This window comes from Mastomys coucha, unplaced genomic scaffold (assembly GCF_008632895.1).
Source record: "Mastomys coucha isolate ucsf_1 unplaced genomic scaffold, UCSF_Mcou_1 pScaffold22, whole genome shotgun sequence".
NCBI classification, from domain to species: domain Eukaryota; kingdom Metazoa; phylum Chordata; class Mammalia; order Rodentia; family Muridae; genus Mastomys; species Mastomys coucha.
Window position 1 is genome coordinate 7558918 of NW_022196905.1, and position 13297 is coordinate 7572214.

The 13297-nt window shown below is 41.0% G+C and overlaps 1 protein-coding gene across 6 annotated transcripts in view; it reads right to left on the bottom strand.

Moving 5' to 3' along the window:
• Positions 1–651: 651 nt before the first annotated feature.
• Positions 652–13297, bottom strand: part of Pus10 (pseudouridine synthase 10) — a 73660-nt gene continuing 61014 nt past the window's right edge. For 5 of the 6 annotated variants that reach the window (XM_031342841.1, XM_031342842.1, XM_031342839.1 and 2 more), the window contains 4 exons: positions 11678–11795; positions 7797–7939; positions 3818–3917; positions 652–1832 (listed from right to left, as the gene is read on the bottom strand). In XM_031342841.1, the coding sequence (XP_031198701.1) occupies positions 1794–1832; positions 3818–3917; positions 7797–7939; positions 11678–11795 (400 nt within the window). In that variant the 3' untranslated portion in view covers positions 652–1793. The remainder of the gene's footprint in view (positions 1833–3817; positions 3918–7796; positions 7940–11677; positions 11796–13297) is intronic. The other variant, XM_031342843.1, reaches the window with a different exon arrangement.

Below are 13297 nucleotides of genomic sequence, written 5' to 3' on the forward strand. Positions count from 1 at the left end.
TTTCTGAAAATAAGCTACAGATTATATCCACAACAAAGATAAGAACAGAGAGCTCATTCCACAGATGACACAAACATTGCTTCTAATTTAAAGAATACAGAAGAGGAACCACACTATGTGAGTAAAAGGAAGCAAACCTACAAGACTTCCTAACCCTGTGTCCTCAAGTCCCAAGGGCATTTGGAATAAGTGTGTAGCGCTACTGTTTACCTTTCAACAGGAAGTAATTCAAGGAATGCTTTGCTGGAAGTTCCTGACCTTCATGGTTTGGGTTCTTTGCATTCAAAACTGAGCTAAAGACTTTTAGCTCAAAGACTTTTCCCAAATTATTTAAATCTTTTAGCAAAATTTCATCAGAAGCTGAGAAACATTCCATAGAAGTCTTTAACTTTTCACTTTTTATCAGTTAGGTTCTGTTATCTCCTTTGCAATTTTCTGACAAAGAAAAACCCTTTGCTATTATTCACACATGATAAAACATGGTTTCAAAGGAGCAGGCTGCCTTTTCATTTTAATCAAAAGCATCTTCCTGATATAATACATCTTAAGGGTCAGTGTGAATTGTGTGCAAAGATGAGAAGCCTGAATAATCAAATGCTATTCAAATCAATACATCAAAAACAGTCAAGAAATTGCACTAGTTGATGAAAATTTTACTTAAATCTAAATTTTATTGAGCTTCTCTTCTGATAATTTTTAATGATTAATCCATCTTCTTCTGGTTTAATATGTTTAAGATTTCTCTTCACCATGTCATTACAAGTGACAATTATGAGATCATATAAGACATACATTAGCCATTTCTTGGGGGCGCCACTTGATATGCAAGTTCCAGAAGCCAACCTCCTGGCTTTGTAAGCCTAAGTGGCATTCTTGAGGGTACTGTCATCCACAGGAGATACAGGTGCTCTTGACAAGGGTTTATAGACCCTGGAGACACAACATCAGTTCAAGAGTAACTAAGTGTGTAATTTAACTTTCGTTTCCTTGTTTATGTAATTAGATGTTAGAAAACATTTCAAATTAGAAAATAATTGAAACAATGAAATATGTTTATATTTGTTTAGTATTATCAAATTTTCAAATTTGTAACTCTGGAACAAAAGTTACTGAAGGCACTTATTTTCCTTTACATAAAAGACAAAAGACATAGGCAGGGTCTAGAGTATGCCCCCAGTGGTGAGGTGTCACTTGCCTTTGCAGGAGACACATACTGACAATTTTTGATTGTCAAAATAGTAACTTGAGGTCATAAGGACTATGACAAATCATTCCTTAAAGTACTTCTATTGATAATAAAAGCTTGCTTAAGGGAAACTGGAAAAGTATTAGGATCAGATTTACACTTGACATACTGGAATATCATAGGATGCTCTTCTTCATGAGTCCAGTTGTAACATTTATTCAGATGATCTTAAAGCTTTAGCAAATTACTTAAAGGTATCATCTCCTGTAGGAGATTGTCCCTAGAAGTCCCAGCTCTCCTGATTGACAGTGCCTCCCATTATATATCTAAGTAACAGACTTTAGAAAGAAAATGGTTTGATTCCTCCTATTTTGGTTTGTGGTCATGAGACAGGAGATGAGAAAACATAAGAGATTCTTAGAACAACACAACACAAAATATGCGTACATATAGATCCTGAGATGTTATAGTGAACTTTAGGAACAGATCAACATGATCCAAGTGGTTTTGAAGACACCGTTATGGTGGGTAAACAGCCATTTTCCAGGATATGCCGCCTGTGTGTCCACATCATGCCAGGAAAACCCTTTGTGTTCAAATGTGAGAGCTAGTCATCCAGAGCAGGTGGCCAGTCAACATCTACAGACTAAAAGGAGGAAAACAAGTCATTAAAACAGAAATTTTGGCAGGCATTTCTGGGGCATTTTTACAATAATGCAAGAGAATTACATTTGCTAAGAGCAGCAACACTGATGGCCATTTCTAAACTAACAGAGACACAATTACTATTAGAGCTCTCAACTCCTAAGAGAAGAAACTGAAAAACTGGAATGTCAGTTATGAGTAAAGTACACACAAATTCAAAGTTGGGTAGCCACACTACTTTTCCTCAGAAGTCTCTACTTCCCTCCTTTTCAACTTAGCAAAACTGTAGGGCCACATGCTGAGAAATGTGTCATCAGGTGACTCCAACACTGGGCAAACACCATGGTGTACTTATTTAAACTACAGTATGATGTCACTAGGTGACACTTAGTGGGATCGCTGTTGGTCAGAATAGCACATGGCTCAAGCAGTCTGTGATTAAATGTAAGGTAGATGAATACAGAAAATCAGAGAACCAGAAAAGCATCAACTTATCTTCTCATCTCAGAATTCTTCAAGCCAGGTGTCATGAAATGTGCCTGGATTCTTAGCACTTCAGAGATAGAGGCAGGAGGATAGAGTTCACAACCTACCTGGGCTCTATAAGAACCTGTCCCACAACATAAAAATAACTAAATAAATCCAATTAGTCTCCATTGCTACTCACCCTCACTTTGTTCTTGTAGATTAAAGTCACAGCAAGCAATCTATTCCAGCCCACATAACCACATTCCAGACACACCAAAACACACAGACTCACATTCTGGGCAGGCCAAACACACCCTATCTGGGTTTCTCTGTGGGACCTTAATTAAGAGAAAGCTCTGCTGGGTACAGTAGTGAGCAGCTCTACTCAGAACACGGCACGGGAAGCCTGAGTTAGAACGGCTCAGCGGACACTAGCCTGAACCACAAGGCAAGTTCCAAGCCAGTGTGGGCCGCATTAAGACCAAACAAAACCAAAAACTTGATGTGGCTTACTGAAACTCACGCATTCATTAGCCCATGGGTCACTTCACACTCCAGATTCCCTAACAGCAGAAACGCCAAAGAACCACTGCATAGGTACACACAGCAAAAAGTTCTCATTAATCCAAAGATGTGCATGTATATGTATATATATTTGTGTGTATACATGCTCATTCATATGCATATGTGTCCATGCCACAATACATGATAGGGTGAAAGTGGGGTCTCTGCTTCTACCATGTGTATCCCAGGGACTGAATTTAGTGGAACCTTGGAAGCAACTGCTATTACTGAGATGAGCCCAGCCCTAAAATCCTCCATCCAACTCAATTTTCGAGAGCTGCTATCTCTAAATTGCCCTGGCTGTCCTGGAATTGTGTAGTCCAGGGTGGTCTTGAGGTCAGAGATCCACCAGCTTCTGTTTCCCAAGTAATGGGATTAGAGGTGTGCACCCCCCACCCTCACCCCACCCAGCTCTAAAATTCTGTATTACACATAACCCTAGCATTCAAAAGGATGTGTGAGGCACATTTCCTTGTTTTCTTTAAGGGTTTAACCTGATGCCATGGGTAAATTAGTTAATGACAGTACCTGATACCAGTTAGTAAATTAGCTATATAATCTACAAGTATCGCAAATGGGATCCTGATTGGTTGTTGTTTGTTTTAATAAGAATTCCAAAGATAATTCTTTCCAGTATAGGGCTGGAGAAATGTGCAATGGTTAAGTGTATCAGCTGCTCCTTCAGAGTACCTGCATTCCATTCCCAACACCCACATTGCGGCTCATGATTCTAGGGGAGCCAACACTTCCTTTTCAACCCTGGGAGCACCAGGTACACATGTGGTGCACAGACACATGCAGACAAAATACTCACAGACAAAAAGAAAGTAAGTCTAAACCACAAAACACCTTTCATATAAAAAATATCCATGAAGACAGGTTGGTTAATTATCAGAAGACCTAGTGTAGCTGAGTGTGACTTACAGATGTGCATTTCCCCATAAAATACTTTACCTCTACATCTAGCTCAAGAATGTCTGCGGTCACGTTCATCAAAGAGCCAATGTTCGGCTTGGTTCTCCCAAAGTCTCCGTGTACAAATTCTTTAATGTAGCTAAGTCTCTTTAAGGAAAAGATTATGCAATACCAACTTCTTTGGCAAGTAGAAGGAAAAAAATAAATAGAACTTAAAAATATTACAAACGTGAGGTCATTTCTAAACTCTGACTTGAGATGTGTATCTTAAAAAGTAAGCTATGGCAAACTGGTTCCCACCAGCCTGGGTGCCGCCATATAACCAGACCCGTTTACATCAACCTACCAAAGGGCATGACTTTGATTTGTTAAGTCAAGGTGTCATGCAGCCCAGACTACAGAAACTTGACCTCGATCCTCCTTGCTTCTACCTTCCAAGTGAGGGATTGGAACCACTGGCAACCCCGCCCTCAGCCCCAGGCTTTGGGTTTTTTCTAATTAGTTCATCTTAAAATGCCAAGGTTTGAGTATACATTAAACCAGCTATATAATTCCATTTTTTGTTTATTTGTTTTTGAGACAGCATCTCACCGTGTAGACCTAGCCCAGAGCTCACTATATGGACCAGGCTGGCCTCAATCTCACAGAGATTTGCCTGCCTCTGCCTCTGCCTCCTGAGTGCTGGTGGGGGTTAAAGCCTCATGCCACCATGCCCAACCCAATACTCTCCTTTTTAAACTTTTGTTTGTGTGTGTGTTTGTTATCTGGTCCTATCTGTCAATAATGGTAACTGGTACCTACCAAATGATGTTCCCACAGGCCCACACATAAAGTATCCTCGGTGATGGGTAACCCTGTAACACATTATTAGTACTAAGGTGGAAGAGAAAAATAAAGTAGTAGTTTAATCTCTCGGTGTTTTTTTTTTTTTTGGGAGAGGAGGATTGAGACAGGGTTTCTCTGTATAGCCCTGACTGTCCTGGAACTCTGTAGACCAGGCCGGCTTGAACTCAGAAATCCACCTGCCTCTGCCTCCCAAGTGTTGGGATTAAAGGCATGCACCGCCACCACCACCCAGTGTAATTTAATCTTTTGTAAAATATTTTTTGGCTTTTTTTTTAAAACCAGGCTAGCCTTGAACTCACAGAGATTGGACTGCCTCTGCCTCTGGAGTGCTGGAATTAAAGGCTCACACCACCACCACCTGTCTAAAAAAAATAATGCTTATTATTTATGATGCATGTGTGTCTCATGAGTGTATGGCATCCATTTGTGAGTGGTGTTGCAGGCCAGAAAAGGGAGTGGGAGCCCCACCCACACACTGGAGTTTTTGTTTGTTTGTTTTGCTTTTTGTTTCTTTCTGTGTTTACACTTCTGGGGTGTTTTGCTTTGGAACCACTGAGTAGTTGAGGCTGTCTTGAACCTACAGTAACCCCGAGTGTTAGGGTTACAGTGCAGACCATCAGAGCCTGTCTAAATTCTTTTGTGGGGCTGGTTTTAGCAACTTTGTTTTCTTCATATAGGTCTTTATATTCTGAAGGCAATGGTTAAATGTGGAATTTGGTATTAAGATTAACATTCTACAGAACTCTCCTGTAGCCCTAACTCTTTCTGAGAAGTATGCCTTTCCTCCACCGTTCACTAAAAAGACAGTAACAAAAAAGCAGCATTATGCTGCATTAGTAAAACCACAATGGAGTAGAAGGCAGTCAACAGAGTTTGTACAGGAAGATGGCGGCTTCCTCCAGGGAGCAGAGGAACAGCAGCGCAGGCTTACTGCTCCCCCACTGTCTGTTTTACTCCAACAATTACCTAGTAACTTTTTTCCCCTTAATTCATAATTTCTCTTCAATTGCCATTCTTTTTCTCCAGTTTTCTTGAGAGAAAGCTAGTAACAATAAAGAAAGCAGAAGACCAAAAAGCCCCAGAAAAAGCAGTTGAAAGGTTTCCTTGTTCATGCTGGAGGCACAGGACAGAGGGCAAATAGACCTTTGCTGAGCCGCAGGAGACCAACAGTGGAAATGAGCTTAGTGCAGCAAGACCCGTATACGTCAAAGGGAGCGCTACGAGGTAGCTATCGTTTTCCTAGCTAATATATTAAGTACATGTACGTGGCTGTTTCCAAAAATATCTTAACAGACTTGAAAAGGTTATTAGTTTCTCCAAAAGACACAGCCTTTCTTCTTGGCATGTAAAACTAAAGACAGGATTTGTTTTACTTTGCTTTTATAATCTGAGGTAGGCTATAAATCTCAGTTATTATGATATATAGTTATCAGATATATAGTTATTATGAATGAGCCCTGGGCACAATCCCCAATACCAAAGTGAAAATAAAGTTTAACTTGTGATTATTTTGAATTCCATCTACAATAGCCAAATGTGCTCCAGACAATAAAGATAAAACACGTGGCCCACCAGTCTATACAAACCACCCTGGATTCAAACTACAAGAGTTAAAAGCTATTTGAAGTAGATAAGTTCTTCCTCTAGTACAGCTGGGTCAATCCAGCCACTCTCGGGTAATACAAAGGAGAGGAAAGTGTGTGAGAAGGAGAGGCACGGTACTTAGAACAGTACAGAGATGAGAGCCTGGTAGCTAGCCCTAATTCCTCCCACTTTGGAGAGATTTGTGTTGTATACAGAACTGGCATTACCTTCATACCAGTTAGAAGATATTTATCATTTCATGCTATTGGATCTCTCTCTCCTCTCTCTCCTTCCTTCCTCGTTACCCCACCCCCTCTCTGTCATACATACCAAAACCAGGCATGGTGAGACATGCCCATTATCCCAGCACTTGGAAGGCAGAGGCAGAATATTGAGACCAGGGACAGTCTAGAATTCACAGTGAGATGTAGTCTTGTAAGAAAGTAAATATTAAACTAAGCCTAAAACACTGACATACTCCAATTAAAAACTCAGTTCTGATCTCAATACCACAGTCAGAATACGTTATACACAAATACCAGCTTTGATAAACTCCAAGTTCCAATCTTTTCTACTTAAAACAATCTAAAGTTGAAATACTAACACCAATATATTATTGCTTAAGTAAGCAATATGTAGTGTTTCTTTTCCTTTTTCTCACAAGGCCAGTATATTAGCCACGACCAACGTGTCACGAAGCACTGGATACGGCCATGTGTCTGTCTGAATTCCTGTTGTATTCCTGGGAGGCGGAAACAGAATAGCTTAAGTTTCTATAATGAGCCTGCCCAGGCAACACCATGAGAGCTTGTCTCAACTTTAAAAGAAAGTAAAATACCACGGTTTCCTTCTATCACCTGTCTAACCAGTTGGGCAAACACTGGAATACTTAGAGGACCAAATAGGGTTATGAACATGTGACTTGTAAGACATGTAAGGACAGTAAATGAATCAAAAGTACTTCCTAAGTATATCATATGTTACACAACGGTAAGACACTGGAACACAACTGTAGACTCTAAGGTTGACGTTGAATTGATGGCTACCTCATGGTTTAAACTCTTCTTTGAGGGCTGGAGAGATGGCTCAGCAGTTAAGAACACTGACTGCTCTTCTGAAGGTCCTGAGTTCATATGTCAGCAACCACATGGTGGCTCACAACCATCCGTAATAAGACCTGATGCCGTCTTCTAGTGGTCTGAAGATAGCTACAGTGTACTTACATATAATAAATAAATGAAACAAAACAAAACAAAAAAAAACCTCTGCTTTGAAACATAAATAGGAAAACAGACATCAAACAAAGTGTTGATTCTTCTCCAAAAGATTGAATTAATACACTCAAGTCCTTTTCAAAATACTCCAGACCACCTGAGGTGGCATAGGCCTGTAATCCCAGCACTTGGGAGGTGGAGGCAGGAGGATCAGGAGTTCATAACCAGCCTGGAATACATGAAGTCTGGGGTATATTAGAACACATTTCAAACAAACCAACAAAACTTCCCAGATTACTTGACCCATTTTGTTAGGGCAGCAGTAACTATCCTGATCCCATTCTGGTTAGGTCTCTGCAGAGGCAGAAGGATACGTTCCAGCTTGGGTCTTCAAATGAAGACGAAAATGATGCTCATCCAGGTAATGTGTCTCCATAGAGTGAATGGCCCTAGTTCTCACAGCCAAAGGCCTTCGGTGAAGGACTCGGAGAGGTGTTTTCTGGTCAATCTTTAAGTCCTAGAGGAGGACACGATGCAATCAGAGTCAGACCTGAGCACTGCCTGTGCCTCCCATGAAGTGCTCACCACAGGAGTGAGTTCCCACCGATGTTATAGGAGTAGGTGGGAATGAATAATGTCAGAACCAGCTGTACAGCCTTTAGGCTCTAACTCAATGTGACTTCTCATAGCCTAGCTCGTAATTACTCTTTTCTGAATATTACTACTACCCACACCATAAGAAGGGGGCTCAAGAAGGGAATGATCCCAAGGGCTCTCCTGCCTTGAACTTAATGGATCAGTTGGATTCTGGCATAGGACTTTGCTAGAAGACAACATTGTTTACCTTTGTCTTTTAATGCCACAAAGAGGACTTTGGGCTGGAGGAGAAGTGGCAGGGAGACGGTGGGACCTGAGTGTTACCTGTGTGTTCAGGAAATGTGCACATCTTACGGACAGTATACTATTTTGGGGTTTGTTGTACAACAGACTGTATCTGGAAAGGTGCATCAGTGTTTGTCAAAATGTTTCAGTCAGTAAGGGTAACTTAGTCTGTACAGTGACTCACACTCTTCCAGTATTTCTTGGCCCAGACTTACAAATGTAATAACCACATGTATTTTAACAATTCAGATGTTTTTCAGCGATATAGAGTACTTTTTCTTATAATTACATCAAATTAGAGATTTCCCCTCATGTTAGACAATATAAATTAAGAAACCGGGATTCATACTATAAAAGGTCAACTACTTCAAGCTTTTAAAAATAGGTTTTAGGCAAACCAGAAAAGTCGGTTCTTAAGAACTCTGAATTCTGTGCAATTTCTTGCTGGAACAGCTCCTCTTGATTTGCATGACTTCGTGCAGCCACTGCTCTGCTAAGAAAGGAAAGTCTCATCCCTACAGAGGAGAGCAAGTTCCGACAAAGACCACACTTGAAGGGCATGGAGATCTACAGCAGCAGAGTCAACAGCCCCTCCCCACCATGACTCTGATGATTATAATTCTTCTGAGATGAGTTGTCTCTAGGAGGCTTGACTTTTCCTCTAGCCAAATAGACAAATATGCTCCAGACTGAATATATGAGTAGTTATAATGATGGATATAGGGATATTCAAAAAGCAGAAACAGCTGGCCTTTACGTTAGCTACTACTGTCTGGCATGGTGGCACATCCTTTAATCCCAGCACTCTGGAGGTAAAGCAGATGGATCTCTGTGAGTTTGAGGCCAACCTGGTCTATATTATGACAGCCAGAGCTGCATAGTGAGTCCTCGTCTAAAAATAATAATAAAAACTAATAATAAATATTTAGTGAGAGCTCCTCTCCCTGCTTTTGTTACTCTCCTCTCAGGACTATGAGCCAGTCACCAGAGCCAATCCCAACACAGCACTCATCAGCTCTCATGCCATGTGTCCTTTTTGGTCTGCTTTTCAGACCACAAACGGAAACCATTACACCCACTCTTAGCACTGGTCTCACACACACTCCCCCCCCCCCCAAGTTTCTTCCTTAGAAGAAGGCTGCCCTTTAAAAGGAGGAGAGCAGCAGTGAACCTCCTCCAGTGGTCCTTTTCTCAGAAAAGAGAACTAACTCAGCTTTATCATTAGAGCAATGGGAATTTTGTAAACTATAAAAGTGTTGCTAGAAACCACCTAGACCTAACAGTGTATCTGGGAGTGGCCTCTGACTTCTGTGTCTCTATAAAATCACCTTTCTGTGTTATTTTCTAACTAGACCTACAGTAACCCCCAAATATGCCTTGTTTTGTTTTGTTTTTGCAGTGCTGGGAATAGCACCCAGGACCTTGCACCAGGCAGGCACCCCATCACTGAGTTACATCCCCAACGCTTGAATCTGTTTTTACAGGGTTTATTTTTCATTGAGCCTCAATGCCAGCCCCTGAACCTACTGTCGGCAATGACATTTTTTGGGGGGAGTGGGGTTCAAGACAGGGTTTCTCTGTGTAGCCCTGGCTGTCCTGGAACTCACTCTGTAGACCAGGCTGGCCTTGAACTCAGAAATCCGCCTGCCTCTGCTTCCCAAGTGCTGGGATTAAAGGCGTGTGCCACCACTGCCCGGCCAATTTTGGAAACTTTTGCCATTTTGTTTTTTCCATAGCCATCCATGTATGTGCACACAGCATATCTGGGTGTGCTGGACTCACAAGGCACCACCCTCTAGGTATTTTTACAGCTTTCCTCTTAGCATTTATACAACGCTTTTCCTATGTTAATAACTACCACTTTAAATAATTTGGTCTCACATACCAAATTCTTTTAGGTAGGGTCTTGCTGGATAGCCCAGGCTGGCTCACACTTGTGATCCTCTTGCCTTGATCTTCTGAGCCACCATACCCAGCTCTTACCACATGATTTTAAAGATCTGGGTAGTAAAACTCCATTATACAGATAAACTCTGTGTGTGTGTGTGTGTGTGTGTATACACATATTTATATATGAAACAAGTATAATTAATTTAGTAGGTCATCTAGATTGCTACAAAATACTGCCCATTTAAATAATATTAGGTAACTTTGTGCTCGCTTATGCTCATTCAGACATTGCATTGAAATTTTCATTCTCCTTTCTCCCTCCTCCCTCCCCCATCTCTCATGCACAGGATAGAAGGACCATGGGAGTCCTGCTCTGTAACTTTTCACCTCACTCCTCTCAGGTGGGGTCTCTCACTGAACTTGGAGCTAGGATGGCAGTCAGCAAGTATCAGCAATCCTCTTGCCTCTGCCTCCCACAGCTCTGGGGTTATAGGCATACAAGGCCATGGCTAGCTTTAACTCATGAGCTGAAATCCAGTCTCAGGTTCTGGTTTTTATTTGTCTTTTTTTAAAGAGATTTATTTATTATTATAAATAAGTACACTGTAGCTGTCTTCAGATGTACCAGAAGAGGGTGTCTGCTCTCATTATGGGTGGATGTGAGCCACCATGTGGTTGCTAGGATTTGAACTCAGGACCTTCAGAAGAGACCCGATGAGCCATCTCGCCAGCCCCGGTCTCAAGTTCTTATGTTTGCAAAGTAAAAGTACTCTTAGCCACTGTGGCTACCTTGCCAGTCCTTCACAGCACCATGCTTCCAGAATGCACGTGCCTCACACAGTTCCTACATGTACTCATTCATATGTGATTTTAGGATCAATATCTAGTAACACATTTTGTTTTATATTTAACTTTTATAAATAGCCAAATATAATAGCATTACTGAGTATTTTCTATGTAGTTGGTACCATTTGAAATGTTTTGTATAATTCAACTAATTTAATTTTTCTAAATTAATTTTACAGATGAAAGCATATAGAGGTTAAGGAATTTGTCCAAATCTGTTGCACAATTAAGAATGTACCCAGGAGGGGCTGGAGAGATGGCTCAGTGGTTAAGAGTTCAACTCCCAGCAAACACATGGTGGCTCACAACCATCTGTAATGGGATCAGATGCCCTCTTCTGGTGTGTCTGAAGTCAGCAACAGTGTACTCACATACATTAAATAAATACATATTTTAAAAAAATAAAAAACAAAAAAAGAATGTGCCCAGGAGTCTGTATTCAGAGTCAGCAACACTGAGTCCAAAGAGTTAGACCACTATGCAATCACTGGGCCAGTATGTGGGAAAGCCAGGATTTGAACGTAGGTTATGCTGACCCCAAAGCCTAAGCTCTTTGGTGTGCTGGGAATAAACTAGCAGACAATGAACTCTTTCATATGAGAGGAAGAGAAAACCAGCAAAGAGCTGCATGCTGTACCTTTAGGTCGTCCAGGAAGCCGATGTCCTTCTTCTGGATGGCTCTGTTCGTCCATATCAAGGCACTGTAGGTCTTGGTCTTTTCTTCCTCACCTTCCTTCATATGCCCTATTGCCTCTCTAAACAAAACAACAAAGGGACGTTTGTGTCAACACAGAAAAGACACATAGACCTTGTCCCAAATCTCTTTCTGAGGTATAACTTGCATGCATTCCCTCCATTTAAAGGATATCTCCTATGAAGTTTACTGCTTTCAGAGCTGTGCATCTAGCATAATCTAACCTGTGACACTTCTACTGCCCCCAGAAAGGCCCTCCATACCCATGAGTACCTTCTTCCCATTCCTTTCCCCAAGCCCAAGCCTATTGATCACTACCTGACTTTCTTTTTACCATTTCCCTACATATTTCTTGTCAGGCACAGTCACAAAGTGTGTCCCATCTGGTGACTGGATTCTGTCACTTCATAATGCTGTCAAGGTCAAGGTGCATCTGTGGGGCAGTGTGAACTGGTACTCCATATCTCCCTATCAGACTGCACTGGGTGGGTATGTATCAGACTGCACTGGGTGGGTATGTATCAGACTGCACTGGGTGAGTATGTAGGCTCCCCTTATCTGTAGGTTCTCTTTGCCTGCTGTTAACCTCAGACCAAAAGTATTACATTCAAAAACTTAAAATGAGGCAATTGATGCTTAACTTTTTTATTGTATACAGCTATAATTGTCCTGTTTTATTATTAGCTATTATTCTTTTATGCTTTACTTTTTAAACAATTTATTTTTATTTTATGTATGAGTGTTTGCATGTATGTATGCCACATGAATGCCTGGTGTCCAGTGAGGCCAGAAAAGGGAGTCAGATCCCCTGGAGCTGGAGTTACAGGGAGTTGTGAGTCACTGTGTGTGTATGTGTATGCATGCATGCATGTGTGTGTGTGTGTGTGTGTGTGTGTGTGTGTATGTGTGTGTGCATATATATGTGTGTGTGTATATGTGTGCTTGTCTGTGTGTGTATATGTGTGTATGTGTGTGTGTATATATGTGTGTGTATATGTGCTGGGAACTAAACCCAGGTCCTCTGCAAAGGCAACAAGTGCTCTCTCTGTTTTTGACTTGTGCTCAATTTTTTTTTAGTCAACTCTTTTCATCAACTGCATACAAGAAAAACACACTATAGATTCAGTACTATCTATAGTCTCAGGTGTCCACAACAAGTCTTAGGACTTCCAAGGATCAGAAGGGACGATTTCATGTTGTGTTTTTCTATAGATATATAAATAGTATCTACTACTACCTTTTTTGTTTTTTAACATAAGAGTATTATATAACCGAGGCTGGCCTCAAAGTTACTATTTGGCTAAGGATAGCCCTGAATTCCAACCTTCCTGCCTTGACCTTGCAGTTAGAATTACAGGTCTGTATTACCACTGGCTACTTCTCAGCTTTGTAAAAGCACTACTATAGCCATCTGCATGTGGTCTTTGACTGCTATATACTTTCATTCTATTGTTGATGTGATATCTGCAAGTGGAATAGCTAGGTCATATGATCATGTATGCTTGAGTGTATGAGAGATGTCAAAGTGGCCACACTTCCAACCCCAGATACTTTCATTTTTTT